The sequence below is a fragment of the Diabrotica virgifera genome, chromosome 1 (genome assembly GCF_917563875.1).
Source record: "Diabrotica virgifera virgifera chromosome 1, PGI_DIABVI_V3a".
NCBI classification, from domain to species: Eukaryota; Metazoa; Arthropoda; class Insecta; order Coleoptera; family Chrysomelidae; genus Diabrotica; species Diabrotica virgifera.
The window spans coordinates 119,848,398-119,868,018 of NC_065443.1; the positions used below are offsets into that span (position 1 = coordinate 119,848,398).

At 33.0% G+C, this 19,621-nt stretch overlaps 1 protein-coding gene across 3 annotated transcripts in view; it reads right to left on the reverse strand.

The window, feature by feature from the left end:
* LOC114330563 (fungal protease inhibitor-1) overlaps positions 1-19,621 on the reverse strand; it is a 63,105-nt gene that overhangs the window by 23,478 nt on the left and 20,006 nt on the right. Inside the window, exon 1 of one of the 3 annotated variants that reach the window (XM_028279946.2) lies at positions 4,452-4,691. The exons of 1 other annotated variant lie outside the window; for it this stretch is intronic. In XM_028279946.2, the coding sequence (XP_028135747.1) occupies positions 4,452-4,683 (232 nt within the window). In that variant the 5' untranslated portion in view covers positions 4,684-4,691. Of the gene's footprint in view, positions 1-338; positions 669-4,451; positions 4,692-19,621 lie in introns of those variants that run through there. One more of the 3 variants, XM_028279945.2, reaches the window with a different exon arrangement.

Below are 19,621 nucleotides of genomic sequence, written 5' to 3' on the forward strand. Positions count from 1 at the left end.
TTATTTTCTAATATTTTTATGTTAATATTAATTTATTACTGACCTTTTCCGCACCACCTATAAGGTAGAGCCTGAAGGGGTCCATGATGTTACTATAGTCGGTTCGCTAAACTCAGACACAACTGGCTAGTGATTTTGGTAGGTATTTTTTTGTTTTTGGCCAATTTTTCCAAAATTGGCAAAATTACTAACTATTTAGTAATGATTTTTTTACCAATTTTACCAAATTGGCAAGATTACTTACTAAAATTACCAGCCAGTTGTGTCTGAGTTTAGCGAACCGACTATAAAAATATTCTATTTTTGTATAAAAAAAAGTGGCTAAACTAACAACTTACTTAATTTGGTGTAACACTCCGTGCAGCATCTACAAAGTTCGGGTTTGTACCCTTCTACCTGACCGTCTTTGCAATTGGTTGGTTGGCAAGCAAAACGCGCCGAAGAACATAAACGGCGGCAATACACAGGGTCTCTATTTTTTGAGTGGACATCATTTTGAGATTTTATTTTTGTAATCAAAACAATTATCGTAAACAATAAAAAAACAATTTTTGCCGGCACTGATGACATCGTTTTCGATTCACTTCAAGGCAGTATTTAAATGAATTAACGTTTTAATGAATGCTACTCAAATGGAAATGCTTTGCGATATAATGTATATAGTTATAACGTCAGAACAGGTATAAGTGCGGATACTTATCACTTAAAATTATTTATAGGATGTATCAGTTTTGATACTTAAAAACTGTTGCTGATGTGGTACTATAGCAATTTTGCTGGTTCCCAGTTGAGCCTGCGAATCTTTGCCCGTGCGTCATCATTTAAAGCATACGAAATAAGTCGATGATAAGTCAGAAATTGAAATTTACTAAACACAACAGCAAGTGACAGTAAGTGTCTTGCTGTTGCGTTTAGTAAATTTCAATTTCCGACTTATCATCGACTTATTTCGTAAAATTTAAATGATGACGCACGAGTAAAGATTCGCGGACTCAACTGTAGTTATGGTAGTCGAACTGGAACATAAAACAAACAAAAATAAACACAAGGCAATCCGTAGAGGCATACGACAAGGAGATGCAATATTCCCAAAACTCTTCACCTTAGCTCTGGGAGACGTCTTTAAAGAACTGGAACGGGAAAACATGGGTACCAACATAAACGGAAAGAAACTCAATCACCTCAGATATTGCGATGTTCTTATTACAACCAACCAAGTAGAACTAGCTACAATGCTGACTCAACTAATACAAGCATCAGAGAAAACAGGATTAAAAATGAACAAGGGTAAAACAAAAATCATGACAAATACAAATGACAGAGTAAGTATAAATATAAATAACATAAAGATTGAGATTATTGACGAATATATACACCTGAGCCAATTAATCAAAGCTTATAAAAAAAAAACCAAACAATTGAAGTACAAAGAAGAATCAGATTGGCGTGGGCAGCGTTTGAAAATTTAAGATAGATAATACTAAAAACACAAAGGTACAACAGTACCTAAAAACCTGTGTATTTTATCAGTATATCCTTCCTCTTCTAACTTTTGGCTCAGAAATATGGATATCAACAAAAGCCAACATAAATAAAATAGAAATAACTCAACGCAAAATGGGATCCACGTTGGGATAAGAGAGACAAAAACAAATGGATAAGAGAGAAAACAAAAGTAAAAAATATAACAGAACATATAGTTAACATTTTTATATGCAATAAGCAATAAAACTCTTTAAATCTTATATATGTCCGTCCGCTTTAACTTTTCCCATGTACGATTCATTTTTAATCAAATTAAGTCAAAAGAGAAAGTGAAACGTACGCCAATGTGTGTAGTATATAGTATACAGTATGTACAGTCGGAAAAATGAAAGAATACCCATGAACGAACATATTATAAAACACGCTGTATTTTCCTGTCACCGTGTCACAAAGAAAATTTCCCAGCGCAAGTACATAATGTAATAATAATTATTACATGTACTTGCGCTGGTCAATTTTTTCTGTGACACGGTGACAGGAAAATACAGCGTGTTTTATATCGTGGACGTACTGGGAAAATACACTAGCTTAATTTTTTTCAATTTTGACATTTTAATAGCATTCAATCCACAAACATCAATGTGTTAACAGGAAAAACCGTATATCTCCAAATTCGTCATCCACCGAGCTTAAATCGGTACATCGAATGACTAGTCCTGTCGCCAGGGGGGGGGGGGGTACAACGGCCTCCTTTATTCAGATGGACTTACCCAAGTTTTTTTCATGTATTTTGACCCGTAGAATACGAATTTTTTGGGTAACAGTTGATCCAGATGTCGATAAGATTGTTATTGACCAAGAACTTGAGGATTACATAACAGAGGTTTCTCACAAAACAAAACATTTTTTTTGTATTTTTTGGGTCATTCTAAGTAAAAAATGTTCTAACAAGTTTTCCCGTAGGATGCTCAGTTTTCGAGATAAACGCGGTTGAACTTTCAAAAAATCGAAAAACTGCAATTTTTAAACCCGAATAACTTTTGATTAAAAAATAAAATAGCAATTCTGCTTAGCGCCTTTGAAAGTTCAAGTTAAATTATATCGGTTTTGATTATTTGCATTGCTAAAAATTTATTGTGTTATTGTTAAACAAAGCTACAAACACTTAGTGCGTGAGTGATGTTTTCTATAATTTCTCATTTAAAATCTAACGAGTAGGTAGAATAGGTGCTAGTGCAATCGAGGCTATTTCTACGTAGCATGCGTTAAAAGGCATGTAAAGGCACGGGAAACACTATGTGTTTATAGCTTTGTTAAACAATAAAAAAAATAAATTTTTAGCAATGCAAATAATTAAAACCGGTATAATTTGACTTAAACTTTCAAATGTGGTAAGCAGACTGGCTATTTTATTTTTTAATCAAAAGTTACTCGGGTTCAAAAATTGCAATTTTTCGATTTTTTGGAAGTTCAACCGTGGTTATCTCGAAAACTAGCCATCCTACGAAAAAAATTGTAAAAACATGTTTTGCTTAGAATGACCCAAAAAATACCAAAAAATGTTTTGTTTTGCGAGAGATCGCGGTTATGTAATTCCTCAAGTTCTTGGTCAATAAAAATCTTATCGACATCCGGATCAATTGTTACCCAAAAAATTCGTATTCTACGGGTCAAAATACATGAAAAAAACTTGGGTAAGTCCATCTGAATAAAGGAGGCCGTTGTACCCCCCCTGGCGACAGGACTAGACAAATAAAATCAACTAACTCAATCTTTTTTTAAGTTTTCATGAATAAAAAAACGTTTTCCAAATATTTTTGAGTGCATCCGTCTAATTTACTTACCGTTGCACGTCATTATCTACGTTGGAGATCTAAGTTGACATTGTTGTCCAATTACAAAAAATTTTTGAATTCGTTTTAAATCAAATACATCACACAATTTTTGCGGAAGTGGATTATACAGCAAAACAAATTAATATTCAATGTAAATAAATAAAAACTTTAGAAATAGAATACAAGAATTAAGTTATAATCTTACGTTAAAATACATAATAACAACAGTAAATATAATGAAACAAATACTTATAGTAAAGAATATAAACAAATATGAAGTGTCATCAGCGCAACTGTCAAATAAATGTTACCAATTTATTCTAAAATATCACCTTTGTTTGAGTGTATTCCCAACAAATGTGCTTCATAAAAACGCTTTATAATCCATTTATACAAATGAAATGAAACAAATTATTGTGTATTTCTTAAAGTTAACAATAATAAAAATCTTTAAATATTATTTCTACGTGTATATAATAAAATATGTCTAGTGGCTGTGATGCCAGTGTACTCGGCAAAGTGATTCTAAAAAAGAACACACCTACCGCCTAAATATTTCGTTTGGTATCATGTGACGTCACGGGCTATGACGCGGATGACGTGCAACGGTAAGTAAATTAGATGGAGTATTATATGCACACCACCTGTGGTTAACATTACATCCTTCAAAATCATATTCAGGTACCAAAATGTGAAAGCCAGTGTACCCGATTTTTAAGAGGTAAGCCATAAGGTATAATAATGTTTTAATGCGTTTTTCTCAAAACTTTTCTTTTGTGAGTTTGTGAATTTTCCCAGTACGCCCACGATATGTTCGTTCACGGGTATTCTTTCATTGTTCCGACTTATATACAAAATGTATATACACATCGACGTTCGTTTCAATTTATGTTTTGACTTAATTTGATTGAAAATGAATCGTACCGCATGTGAAATTTATAGCGGACGGACTCTAGTTATAAAATGTTTACATCGTTGTATTCAAATTAGAGTGATGTTTAAAATTTGGGATAATACAAGAATTTAAATTGCTTGTGGATTTTTTTTTTAAATTAATCTATTTTAAGAAACATCATGTACGAAAGAATGTAGAAATGGTGGTATAAAAAAGTGACTAGACTAACAACTTACTTAATTTTGTGTAACACTCCGTGCAGCATCTACAAAGTTCAGGTTTATATCCTTCTATTTGACCCTTCTTGCAATTGGTTGGTTGACAAGCAAAAAACGCTGAAGAACATAAACGGCGGCAATATTCAGGGTCTCTATTTCTTACGTTGAAATCATCTTGTGATTTTATTTGTGTAATCAAAACAATTACGGTAAACAATAACAAAACAATTTTTGCCGGCACTGATGACATTGTTTTCGTTTCGCTTCAAGGCAGTATATCAAATAACTTATTTATAAATGGTACTAAAATGGAAATACTTTCCGATATATAGATATAATGTTAAAACAGGTATAGGTGGGGAGATCACTGCAAAATTATACAGGTTGTATCAGATTTGATACCGCATTGTTACTCCACATCTTTCGGCGATGACAAAAAAAGAAGAAGAGAAATTAAGGACAAATGGACGAAAGATAATAAGGACAATACTGGGTTCAGTGGGAATCGAAAAACAAGAGTATAGACGGAGAACGAATAAAGAAATTTTAGAAGAATTCAATGGAGAAGATATACTAAAGAAAATGAAAGTACAAAGAACCAAATGGCTGGGTCATGGAGACAATTACCAGAATCAATATCAAAAGCTATAATATTATGGCAACCAGGAGGAAAAAGGAGACGTGGTCGAACCAGATCGAAATGGTTCGCTGAAGTAGATGAGGACCTAAGAGGGACAGGAATCACAAAATGGAAAAAAAAAGGCAATAGACCGGAAGAAATGGAGACATATTAGTGAACAAATACAATGATCATGGGGACTGATCCACCCCGTAAAATGGATCTAGAAAGCGAAAGCGGCGAAACCCCACATTAGGTGTTAAGCCATATACTATTCTATACTATAGTTTTTATTCTTCTTTAAGTGCCATCTCCGCGACGGAGGTCGGCAATCATCATAGCTATTCGAACTTTGGAGACGGCTGCTCTAAAAAGTTCGTTTTATGTACATCCGTTTCATTCTCTCAGGTTACGCGGCCACGATATTCTGCGTCTCCCTATGCTTCTTTTTCCTTGAATCTTTCCCTGTATAATGAGTTGGAGCAAGTTGTATCTTTCTGCACGTGTAATATGTGCGAGATATTCCAATTTTCTGGTTTTGATTGTATTTAAGACTTCCATTCCTTTATTGATCTTTCTAAGAACCTCTTTATTTGTGACGTGTTCTGTCCATGATATTTTTAGAATTCTTCTATATACCCATATCTCGAATGATTCCAGTTTTTTCGTTGATGCCGCATTCAAGTTCCAAGCTTCCATTCCGTAAAACAGAGTTGAGAAAACGTAGCACCTAGCCAACCTTACTCTTAGCTCTAACCTTAGATCTCTTGTGCAGAGCACTTTTCTCATTTTGTTAAAATTCGCTCTAGCCTTTTCTATTCTAATTTTAATCTGCTGGAAGTAATCGTTTGTGGAGTTGATCATTGTTCCAGGATATGCAAATTGGTCTACTCGTTCCACGTTGGTTCCGTTTAAGAGGAGGTTCTCGTTATTTCTTTGAGTTTTGGATATTCTCATAAATTTTGTCTTCTTGATGTTCATTGTTAGACCGTATTCTTGGCTATATGTCGCTATTCTGTTAACTAGTCTCTGAAGATGATGACAAATCTTGTAGTCAGCGAAGATATACAGGTTGTCCAGAAACTCTCCCGACAAACGAAGGCCGAAGAATATTCAGATAATTTTAAGACAATTTAACTCAATTTACGTATTTCAAAAATGCTTCCTGGAGGAGCTAGAGCTCTTTGAAGATGGCGTCTTGTAATTAGTTTTTCTTAAATATCTCCAGAACAGTCCTATTTAGAAAAACGAAAACTGTTACACTTATTTATCTTCCAGAGATAAATCAACTACGTTAATTACGAATTTCTAGTACCGGTCATAGGCTCCCGTTCTGGGTAGGGCAACGGTTATTTTATGGCATAACTTTTTTATCTTTAACTTCTAAGCATTTTTGACACTGGATTATTAAATTCAGAGGAAGTCTTGTACTAAAAGGTACTCTATCTTTAAGGCGATAGAATACAGCGTTTTCTAGAAAAATCGATTTGAAAATTTTTCGTTTATTGAATTTGAAAAAAATTTGAAATTTTTTTTCAAAAAAAGATCGTGTATTTTACCGACTTAAAGCAATAGTAACTTTTAGTACTAGAATACCGCATAATTTAATCATCAAGTGTCAAAAATGCTTAAAAATTTAAGACAAAAAAGTTATGCGATAAAATAACCGTTTACCTACAAAAAAGGGACGCATATGACCGATACTAGAATTTCGCAACTGAGGAAATCGATTTATTTCTGGAAGATAAATAAACGTACCAGTTTTCGTTTTTCTAAATAGTTTTTTTCTGAATTTTTTTTTTCAAATTCAACAAACGAACAATTTTCAAAACGATTTTTCTAGAAAACGATGCATCCTTACGACTTAAAGCAAGAGTATGTTTTATTACTAGAATACCTTGGAATTTAATAATTCAGTATAAAAAATGCTTAGAAGATAAGACAAAAAAGTTATACGATAAAATAATCGTTGCCCTACCCAGAACGGGCGCCTATGAGCGGTACTAGAAATTCGTAATTGACGTAGTTGATTTATCTCCGGAAGATAAATAAGTGTACCAGTTTTCGTTTTTCTAAATAGGACTGTTCTGGAGATATTAAAAAAAAAGCTAATTCCAACACGCCATCTTCAAAGAGCTCTAGCTCCCTTAGAAATTATTTTCAGACTAGGTGAATTGGGTTAAATTGTCTTAAAATTATCTAAAAATCTCCCTTCTTCGTTTGTCGGGAGACTTTCTGGACACTCTGTATGCGTAGCGACAAGATCCATAGACCAGGTAATGGCCTATAAATACCTATGTCATGAGATTCGCATAGGAAAACGTAACTAAACAGTTGAGCTTCTCCATTGTATATGACTGACTTGGGGAGCCTTTGGCAAGCTGAACCATATTCTCAAATCATCCGACACACCTAAATGACTTTAACCAATTGACTTTTTTTTTATTGTTACAAACGCCATCTGTTTATTTCAAACTATAAACACTAAGCATTTTTGTTGAACAGAATTTGAAACATTAAGAGTGATCGCCCAGTGGCTATAACTCTATTGGTTGAATGTTTCTGGATATACATTGGTATGACTTATATCTATTTACTTCACTACTTAATCTAAACTTATTCTAAACTTTTACTTGTTGTCTATTGTCTATAGGGTAAATCCAGTGGACTACGAATATTTAGTCTGTTGTTTTGTACACTGTTGTCAAGGAGACCGATTACAAGATTGTTGGAGTGCACTTCAAGACGCTTTAGATATTTATCACTATACTGCGCGATCACTTGTTTCACTGCAGGAATTTTTAGATCACTGTAGATGACCTGGTTTGAGATAAACCAAGGGGCAGTCGCTATAGTTCTTAATGTCTTTGACTGGAATCGTTCTAAGATCGCAATGTTGCTGTGAGATGATGTACCCCAAAGTTTCACGCCCTATGTCCAAATAGGCTTTATGATGGAACTGTAGATCAGGAGTTTATTTTTTAATGATAGAGGTGAGTTACTTCCAAGTAGCCAGTAGTGTTTTTTAAGTACAATTCCTAGTTGTTTACGTTTATTCCAGATATGTGTTTTCCAAGTTAGCCTTGTGTCTAGATGTAATCCCAAGTACTTGGCACTATCTTTTTTTGGTATTAAGTGGTTGTTGTAATATATTGATGGTGTGTCACCGTGGAGTTTTGTAAAAGTTACATCGGCTGATTTTTGGTCGTTTATTTTTATTCTCCATCTACAAGCCCACTTATGTGTTTTGTGTAATCTTTCTTTCGCAAGTCGCAATTTCGGGATTTTTGTCTTTCACCATAATTGCAGTGTCATCTGCAAGTGTAGCTGTTAGGTGATGGTCATCGGTTGGAAAGTCAGCTGTAAAAAAAGTGTAAAGTATGGGACCAAGTATACTTCCTTGGGGCACACCAGCTTTTATAGGATGAATGTCTGTTATAAAGTCATTATGTCTTATTTGGAAGTGCCTTTCTTCAAGATAAGATTTGAGCAAGATGTAGAGTGGATGAGATAGGTTTTTCTTTAGTTTATAAAGCAATCCGGGGTGCCAAACCTTGTCGAAAGCTTGACTTATATCCAGAAATACAGCATTGCGGTAGCTCTTTTCCCGAAATGTAGTTTGTATCATATCAACGACTCTGTGCACTTGTTCAATGGTCGAGTGTTTAAGGCGAAATCCAAATTGATGCGATGGGACTAGTTTGTGTTCATCTATTTCTATTAATAATCTTTCTTTTATAATTCTCTCCGCAATTTTAGACATAACAGGTAACAAGCTTATTGGTCTGTATGATTTTACCTCTTTAGACGGTTTTCCTGGTTTTTGTATTAGTATAATGGCTGCTAACTTCCATTGTGCTGGAAAATATCCTAGCCTTATAGTCGCATTTATTAGTTGTGTTATCATTGTAATCCCTTTTTTTGGTAGTTTTTTTATTATCTCGCCAGTAAGGAGATCGTGTCCAGGTGCTTTTTTGGTACGAATTTCGTATTTAATAATTTGCGCTACTTCTTTGGGTGTTGTTAGTTTGGGAGGTGGAGACATTTGATATATACTACCTAAAAATTCATGTATTCTTTCATCGATATTATTTTCATCTGCAGGTAAAGGCTGAAATACTTCTTCGAAATAGTTTGCAAATGCTTTTGCCTTTTCCTGGTTTGTTCGTAACGATTTGTTATCATGCCTGATAGGCGGGATTTGTTGTTTTGGATTTTTCAAATTTTTTGTGGCCTTCCATAAAGAATAGTCGGAATCCGCAGTTGGTGTTAAATTCTGCATATAACTTTGAAAATATTCATTTTTAAGATTTTGTATTAATTCTTTTAGTTGTCGATATTTTCGATTGTAGTTGGTTTTGTCATCTGGGTGTCTCGTTATTTGCCACCTTTTTCTAATCCTCCGCTTTTCTAGTATTTCAGTTCTAATGATTTGTGGGCATTGTCTTAGGTGCCTTTTGTTTTTAGTCTCATGGGGCGTAGCTTCCCATGCTGCTTGTTGAACCAACTTAGTAAAATATTCAACTGCTAATTCAATATCATTTGGTGTTTTCAGTGGTATTTGTAGATTTATATTTTGATCTAGTATTGATTTAAAATATTCCCAGTCAGTTTTTTTGGAGATCAGATGCGGTGTCGCATGTCGCCTCCTTTTCTTGAGGTATGGTTGATATGGATGCAATAATTGGGGTGTGGTCAGAATTTAAATCATCGCTGGATACTATATTTAAGTGCTCGTCTGAGATACCTTTTACAATGAAAAAGTCGAGTAGATCTGGTACTCTATTTGGATCACTGGGCCAGTATGTGGGTTGATATGTAGAGAGGTGGCTTAAATTCAGTTCTTGTACAACTGAATATAAAATTCTTCCCCTTCCTGGAGGTGAAAGTCTGGAACCCCAACTAGTATGTTTTGCGTTATAATCACCTCCAGCCAAGAATCGGTTTCCCAGTGTTTTGAACAGATTTACAAAATCTTCTTTATTTGGCCTGTATCTCGGAGGACAATAAACGGCCGATATCGCAAGTGGCCCTACCCAATCTTCTATTACGATACTTGCTGCTTGCATAAAATCTTGTTCAAATTTGGGCAATTCATAATGTTTCATGTTCTGCCTGATTATTACTGTTGCTCCACCTCTTGGATTTCTCTCAGCATCTGAATGTCCTGCATTATATATGTTAAAGTTTGTTATTTTCAACTGAGCACTGTTAAATAAGTGTGATTCTGAAATCAACAAAATATCGATATTGTTCATGTGTATGAAAGTATTCAATCTCATATTTATGTTTGACTATTCCATTTGCGTTCCATTGTGCTATTCTTAAAAGTTGTGTCAACATTTTCTAGAAATAAGTTCTTCTCTAATTTGTCGGATTTCTTGAGTTAACAGTGATATTGTTTTTTGTTGTTCTTCTATAGTTTTTTGCAGATTGGAGATTATGTTGAGAAGATAGCTGTTGTTGGACTCGTTGTTATTGTTTGACAGATTTTGTACATTTTGTTGATTTCCGGTAATTTGGGCGTAGGTAGGTCTTCCCCTTGTTACCTCATCGCTACTGATTTGAAATGCTTGTTGGGTAGGAGCTTGTGCTGTTATCTGTGTTAATAGATTATTGCTTTGTTGGTAAGCAATTTCATTTTTCTGAGGATATCTCTTGTTTAGTATTTCTATGTAAACCTGATATTTTTTATAATTAGCCGGGTGCTCACCACCACATAAAGTGCACGTAGCTGGTTTTCCGCCTTCTTTTTCCTTTGTGCATGTACGATAATCATGATTACCCGCACACTTAACGCATCGATAAGGTAACGTACATTGGTTCCTGGTATGTCCATAATTTTGGCATCTCTTGCACTGAACTATGGTTGTTTTCTTGTTGGGTGTTTCAAAACGAACAATCGCATTTAGTAGTCTTGTTATGTTATAGATCTCCTTATTGTTCTCTTGTCTTTGTAGGTCAACGAAAAACAAATTTTTAGGTTGTTTGTTTTCCCTGTTGTAGATATTCATAATTTTAATAACTTGATGACCCTGACCCTTAAGTGCATTGGTTATTTCTGAGATTGGGGTAGAGTGGTGTATGTTTCTTAGTACAACTCTGAAGTGTTTTTCTTCTGAAAGAACAAATGTATGGTAGACAATTTTATTTGTTTCGAAAACTTTTTTTAAGTTTCTGTACTCCTCGACGGTTGTAAGTTGCACCCTCATTTTGTCATCTTGCAGAATTTTGTAGGTAATTTTTGACCAATTGACTAATTACCAATTTGACAAAAAGAAAAACCTTTAATCACTGTGTTGTACCATCATTGAGTTACGGAGAGGAAACGTTGACCATAACAGGGAGAACAGTGCAAAAGATCCGTGTTTCTCAAACGACGATGGAGCATACTATGCTGGGCGTTTCACCACGAGACAAGATCCAAACGGCCAGTTGCGACAAAGATAAGAAGTGGCTGATTCAGTAGAGAGAATATCAACACTGAGATGGAACTGGGCAGGTCACGTCGCTCAAATGACAAGTAATAATAAAGCGGATACTGGAATAGAGACCAAGAGATGATGCCTATGCCTATTGAAGCAGAGCTCGTCCACCAACACCTTGGGTTGATGATCTAAAACGTTGTCATAGAAATTGGATGAAAGAAGCACAAGAGCGAAAAAAATGGAAAATTATGAGGGATATCTATGTTCAGCAGTGGACAAGCAAAGATTAAATGATGATAAATAAAATAATATTTTACATTACTTACGTAACTTTCTATAGAAATTGAAACAGCATCTGCACAGTTCGGGTTTGATGGCGGCTAATTCATCCTCTTTACAACTCACAGGTGGAGCCACACATCCCTTGTTGTCACAAAAAATGTGGACCACATCGTGTGTATTCAATGGGGTCTACATGAATTTCTTCTTGAGATTAAGCATTGTAGACCATTGAACTGAACAAAATTATACCCAGAAAACATAAGCCACTATTTAGAACCATGGTATCAGCATGTATCAGATTATTTTCGAAAATTTGTATCTGATTATGTTATTGCTTTTATTAAAATTTAAGATTCAGAATCTGCTTATATAATATCAGCGGATAGATGGATAGAAGGTCATAATATAATTTATGAGGTTGTTAATAGTTTTTATTGGTGTCTCATTTTGTAAATAACATAATTATTATTATATCATGGGTTGAATATTATAATTAAAAAACCCAGGTGTTTAGATGCCACATGCTAAACAATAACACTTTATAAGTAGGTAGCCGATATTATTGATGGCCTTCAAAGGCTATCAGATCAAGTGGTTGATTAAAGCGTTTAAATTGAAATAAAGCTGATTATTACTACATAGGTAGAAGGACTGCGGTTTTAAGATATACAAAATATGCACGTGCATAATAAAATTATATACATAGTGTAGGTAACAAACTAACATTAAATTAATTATTACAAGTAATGTGTTAAAAAGGTGTTAAGATCGAAATGACAGAAGCAGCTGTTTCAAGTTATGTTAACTTGGAAATATGTATGTACTAAAAAAATAACATTAAAAATATTATTTTCTAGAACTTAATTTTTCAATCAAATAGGAAACTAGAGCTGAATACTAACTAAAAATTAAAGAGATGGACAGATTTCATCAATGAGTTATTCAAAGAAAAAAGAACAGAGCAGATGAAAGTAGAAGTAGAAGATTGTGTAATTTTAAAGGTATTAAGAGAGGAAATTAAAATGGCATTAAAGCACAAAGAAAGGAAATTAAAAAGGGGAAAGGTGCAAAATGTCGCCTGTCAAAATGTTCAATGTGTTTTAAATGTATTCATCTTTTTTTCGAATCCTGAGAAAACTAAAAATATTTTTAAAAAACTTAAACGCAGAATGAAAGACTACGTTATTACAGAGGGCAAAAAGTCCCTTAGAATAAATAAAACGTTTCTTTTGAATGAAATATTTGCAACTAAAAATCACACTAAATGTTCTCTTTCATTTTTCCCGTGTAACTTATTTAAATAAACATCATAGAAGTTTTCAGGGAGTTTCAGCCATCAGTAATAATGCAGTCTTTCATTCTGCGTTTAAAATTTTCAAAAATATTTATTAGTTTTCTGAGGATTCGAAGTTCGGGTTTGATGGCGGCTAATTCATCCTCTTTACAACTCACAGGTGGAGCCACACATCCCTTGTTGTCACAAAAATGTGGACCACATCGTGTGTATTCAATGAATGTAGTGAGTGTCTACATGAATTTCTTCTTGAGATTGAGCATTGTAGACCATTGAACTGAGCAAAATTATACCCAGAAAACACAAGCCACTATTTAGAACCATGATATCAGCGTGTATCAGATTATTTTCGAAAATTTTGTATCTGATTATGTTATTGCTTTTATTAAAATTTAAGATTCAGAATCTGCTTATATAATATAAGCGGACAGATGATTAGAAGTTCATAATATAATTTATGAGGTTGTTAATAGTTTTTATTGGTGTCTCATTTTGTAAATAACATAAATATTATTATATCATGGGCTGAATATTATAATTAAAAAAACCCAGGTGTTTAGATGCCATATGCTAAACAATAGCACTTTATAAGCAGGTAGCCGATATTATGGATGGCCTTCAAAGGCTATCAGATCAAGTGGTTGATTAAAGCGTTTAAATTGAAATAAAGCTGATTATTACTACATAGGTAGAAGGACTGCGGTTTTAAGATATACAAAATATGCACGTGCATAATAAAATTATATACATAGTGTAGGTAACAAACTAACATTAAATTAATTATTACAAGTGATGTGTTAAAAAGGTGTTAAGATCGAATTGACAGAAGCAGCTGTTTCAAGTTATGTTAACTTGGAAGTATGTATGTACTAAAAAATAACATTAAAAATATTATTTTCTAGAAACTAATTTTTCAATCAAATAGGAAACTAGAGCTTAATACTAACGAAAACTTAAAGAGATGGACAGATTTCATCAATGAGTTATTCCAAGAAAAAAGAACAGAGCAGATGAAAGTAAAAGTAGAAGATTGTGTAATTTTAAAGGTATTAAGAGAGGAAATTAAAATGGCATTAAAGCACAAAGAAAGGAAATTAAAAAGGGGAAAGGTGCAAAATGTCGCCTGTCAAAATGTTCAATGTGTTTTAAATGTATTCATCTTTTTTTCGAATCCTGATAAAACTAAAAATATGTTTAAAAAACTTAAACGCAGAATGAAAGACTACGTTATTACAGAGGGCAAAAAGTCCCTTAGAATAAATAAAACGTTTCTTTTGAATGAAATATTTGCAATTGAAAATCACACTAAATGTTCTCTTTCATTTTTCCCGTGTAACTTATTTAAATAAACATCATAGAAGTTTTCAGGGAGTTTCAGCCATCAGTAATAATGCAGTCTTTTATTCTGCGTTTAAATTTTCCAAAAATGTTTATTAGTTTTCTCAGGATTCGAAAAATATAGATACATTTAAAACAAATTGAAAATTTTGACAGGCGAAATTTATGTGTATGTGCATAAATTTATGTTTATGTGCATGTTTGTTACGTTGATTTTAAAAAAATAATTTGAGAAAGTTAGATGACAAAATCAGAGAGAGAGAGAGAGAGAGAGAGAGAGAGAGAGAGAGAGAGAGAGAGAGAGAGAGAGAGAGAGAGAGAGAGAGAGAGAGAAAGAGAGATAGAGATAGAGATAGAGAGAGAGAGAGAGAGAGAGAGAGAGAGAGAGAGAGAGAGAGAGAGAGAGAGAGAGAGAGAGATCAGAGAACAAGATCATTTTGGGTTGTTATGGACTCCTGAAGATATATAAATAATTTTTCTCAGCATTCGAACAACATCTGTCCTAGTAAAAATCTTAAACAACTGAACTACAACTCAGACTTTTATGACGGGCAATGTGATAACAGACTATCAGATTCCGTCATTTACAAAAAGTTACCTTACATGAATGGCTTAATTAATATTATAATCAAGCTGCTGAGAGAAATTAATAAAATAAAAATAGCTAAATATAACAGCATATCCAACTACATCTTATTTTCGAAGCTTAAAGACCATACACCGCTTCAAAATCAGAGTAATATTATTTTTATCAAATGTCTTGTCTCGTGTGTGATGAACAGTATATAGAGCAAACATGGCAGTGGCTAAAACTAAGAATAACGCAGCACAAAAGTGATTGCAAAACACAGAAAAATTCGTGTTCAGCAGCGCACAATTCCTTTACAACCAGCCAAGCATTTAATTTATCTGATTTCAAAATTCTAGATACAGCAAATAACTACCGAAAACGATTATTTCTGGAAATGTACCACATCAGTGAAACTAAGAATTCAATTAATTACAAAACAGATACCAACAGTTTGAGTAATATTTACTGCAATATATTATGAATCTAAAAATAGCAAAATACTTAATAGCTGGTTCGATAACAGATAACAGACTTTTTGGCCCTTTAACACATGTTGGAAAAATATACCTCTCAGTGTCCTCTTAGCGCTCGTGAAAACGATGTATGTTTCGAAGCCACATTGCAGGTCTGTTCCAACCAACAGTCAAACTAGTCAGAAATCGTCAGCAAACAGTTGGCCAGTGCGAGAACATAATGCAGTCATAAGTGCTATCCCCTCTACTCGTATTGGTCGACTATTCGCTGATAGTTTCTGACTGGTTTGACCGCTAGTTGGAACAAGCCTTTATTAGAATAGATTTACAACATTTCGTAAGTACATATTATTATTTCCATTAAACCCTGGCAATGGGTGAAAATTAAAGAGTATACCTCAAGGCACCATATGACTATACCACAAGCATGTGGGTGGTTGAGTTGATTTCTCTGTCTTCACAAAGAGAAAGGTAGAAGCCAACTGATTACAGGTGACAGGTGTGAAAGCGTGTTTGACTAATGACAGTAGAGACAGAACGTGTAACATGAAGTTGTGTGAACTGATATGTAGTTTGGTACACTAGCCAAAAATTTATAAAATTTTATTTGTGGTAAAATTCAATAATAACAACCAACATCGTGTGCTAGGACTACAAGTATTCCACATTAAGCTGACAAGAACAATATACAGAGTGAAAATAACGTTATTTAAAAATGAATTGTCAACAGGGTTCAAATGAATGTATTACTAAAGATAGGCAACCCGTACTCTGTCCTTTGAAATAACACTTTTTTAAGAAAAAATTTGTTCATATATTTTAACTTAGAGAATGAGAGTTTATTATTTTTAAACATATGAAATTGTTTAAACAATATCTCACAAACAATAATCAAATTAATTTGATTTTTGTGGAATTAAAATATTAAAATACAACAAAATATAGAGTAAGAAAATAATATATGTTAAATAAAGTTTGGAAGAGATTGTGGTGGAAATCAACATGTGAGAATCGAACACCGCTGTACTGCGCGTAGCACCAAAAATTTAATGCTGATTAAAAAAATCCTGACGCCGTGGTAGTTAACCGATTTTAATTTTGCAAATGAAAGCAAGAATAATCGCAAATGAAAGGTACAGTATTCTTCTATATGTTAAAAACATTTTCACTTACTATCTGCTTTATTTTCAGTCCTCCAACATTTTGAAAAAATGAATTTTTTTGCGAAAGCTGGATTGTAAAATTTATTTTGCAAAATCTGTTACACCGACCTTAATAAAATTTACAGTACCTATTGTTTCAATATATCATATAGTTTTTCTGTGTGGAATATGAACGTCCTAAGTGTAGTATAAATGGTTGAAAAACGTAAAATGCAAATACTTGTTGTTTTATGGTTTTTTCGCAATTCTTGCTATTTTGCAACAATGGTGACAACTTTTAAAATATTTAACTAATTCGATGTTGAAGTAAATTTAATTACGCAACTTTTATTTTAGTACATCTTTTCTGGACAATTAATACTTTTAAAGTTATAATCCAGAAACTAAGAAATCGAATTTTTCCTTTATTTTTTGACACTTTGATTTATTTAAACAATGTTACGGACCTTTTTGGGTGGGAGGATAACTCATATATTATTATATGAGTAATTTTCAAGCAATTTCTGCAAAAAAACATGAGTCACCTCTCAACATCCAAATGTACTAATATTTTTACAGATGCGCCCTGGTCTAGTAATGATCTGTACTATCAGAAGCCGCAAAGGTCGGACATTATATTTTAGAGATTTTTGGGAGTTTTGGGGACGAGAACGAAAAACATACCCAAAATGGGACGGGCCGTAAAATTCACACCCTTTGACCAAAATGGATGTTTGAGATTTGGATAGGCGAGTCTTTTTCTATACTTTAAGATGGGATTTGGCCCAATTTTCAATTCAATCAGATTTACAATATCGAAAATTTCGTGTATATGTCGCATGCACGGGGGTTGTGCGCCACTGGCGAGAACTGCCGTTCTCTGAGATATTGTAATATGGCATGGAGACATAGACGTTGAAAATATCTTCCATTAATAAGTTGGTGGCCTTCGACATGTGGACCTTGGGAAGAATGTTTCACATACCATGGAGAGATAGGGTGAGAAACGAGGAAGTATTAAATAGAGCAAATACTGAGAGAAAATTGCTCAACTTGATCAAAGCACGAAAAATTAGATACCTGGGCCATTTTCTTAGAACGGAAAATATACACAATCCCTCGACTAATCATTCATGGAAAGATTGATGCCAAGAAACTAGTAGGTAGCAAACAAATATCGTGGCTCCGAAATATAAAGAACTGGACAGGCATAAATAACACTGGCGAACTTTTGGTAAAAGACACACGTCTGACCTTAAGATAATTCGCCAACGAACTGCACCATAAGAAGAAGAATATCATCAGGAATTATCCACGTGTTTCCTCCTGAAACCAAATTAGACCAGGGCCCATCTGTAAAAATATTAGTACATTTGGACGTTGAGAGGTGACTCAAATTTTTTTGCAGAAATTGCTTGAAAATAAATCAAATAATAATATTTGAGTTATCCTCCCTCTCAAAAAGGTCCGGAACATTGTTTAAATAATCAAAATGTCAAAAATTTAAGGAAAAATTCGATTTTTTTCTGGGTTTTTTTATTATAACTTTAAAATTATTCATTTCCGAGAAAAGTTGTACTAACATAAAAGTTGCGTAATTAAATTTTCTACAATATAGAATTGGTTAAAAATTTAAAAAATAGTCACCCTTGTTGCAAAATAGCAATAATTGTGAAAAAACCATACAAAAACAAGTATTCGTATTTTACGTTTTTCAACCATTTATGCTACACTTAGGACCTTCATATTTCATCCTGAAAAACTTTATGATACAGTAAAACAATACTGTAAATTTCAATAAGATCAGTTCAACAGATTTTGCAAAATAAATTTTGCAATCCGGCTTTCGTAAAAAAAATTAATTTTTTCAAAATGTTACAGGACTGAAAATAAAGCAGGTAGCAAGTTGAAAATTATTTTGCATATAGAAGTGTACTGTACCTTTCATTTGCAATTTTGAAAAATTAAAATTGATTAACACCACGGCGTCAGGAATTTTTTTAAATAAACATTAATTATTGGTGCTACGCGCAGGACAGCGGATAGTTTGCTCTGATTGGGCATTCCAATGACCTTTGATAATGATTGATACATTTTAATTTTTATTACATTTCGATATAAATAAATAACTTTGTTTATTGCAAAATAAAAACACCTATTCTATCCTTTGAAATAACACTTTTATTAGCAAAAACTTTCTTTGTTCATATATTTTAACTTAAATAATAAAAGTTTATTATTTTTAAACATATGCAATTGTTTAAACAATATTTCACAAACAATAATAAAATTAGTTTGATTTTTGTGGAATTAAAATATTAAAATACAACAAAATATAGAGTAAGAAAATAATATATTATATAAAGATTGGAAGAAATTTTGGTGGAAATCAACTTGTGTGAATCGAACACCGCTGTCCTGCGCGTAGCACCAAAAATTATTTATTATTTCAAAAATTTTCTGACGCCGTGATAATTAATCGATTTTAATTTTGAAAATTACAAATGAAAGGTACAGTAAACTTCTATAAGCAAAAAAAAATTTAACTTGCTATCTGCTTTATTTTCAGTCCTGTAACATTTTGAAAAAATGAATTTTTTTTGCGAAAGCTGGATTGCATAATTTATTTTGCAAAATCTATTAAACCGATCTTAAAGAAATTTACAGTATTGTTTTACTGTATCATAAAGTTTTTCTGGGTGAAATATGAAGGTCCTAAGTGTAGCATAAATGGTTGAAAAACGTAAAATGCGAATACTTGTTTTTGTATGGTTTTTTCGTAAATATTGCTATTTTGCAATTAGGGTGACTATTTTTTAAATTTTCAACCAATTTTATATTGTATGAAATTTAATTACGCAACTTTTATGTTTGTACAACTTTTCTCGGAAATGAATACTTTTAAAGTTATAATCAAAAAACGAAGAAAAAAATCGAATTTTTCCTTCAATTTTTGAGATTTTGATTATTTAAACAATGTTCCGGACCTTTTTCAGAGGGAGGATAACTCAAATATTATTATATGATTTATTTTCAAGCAA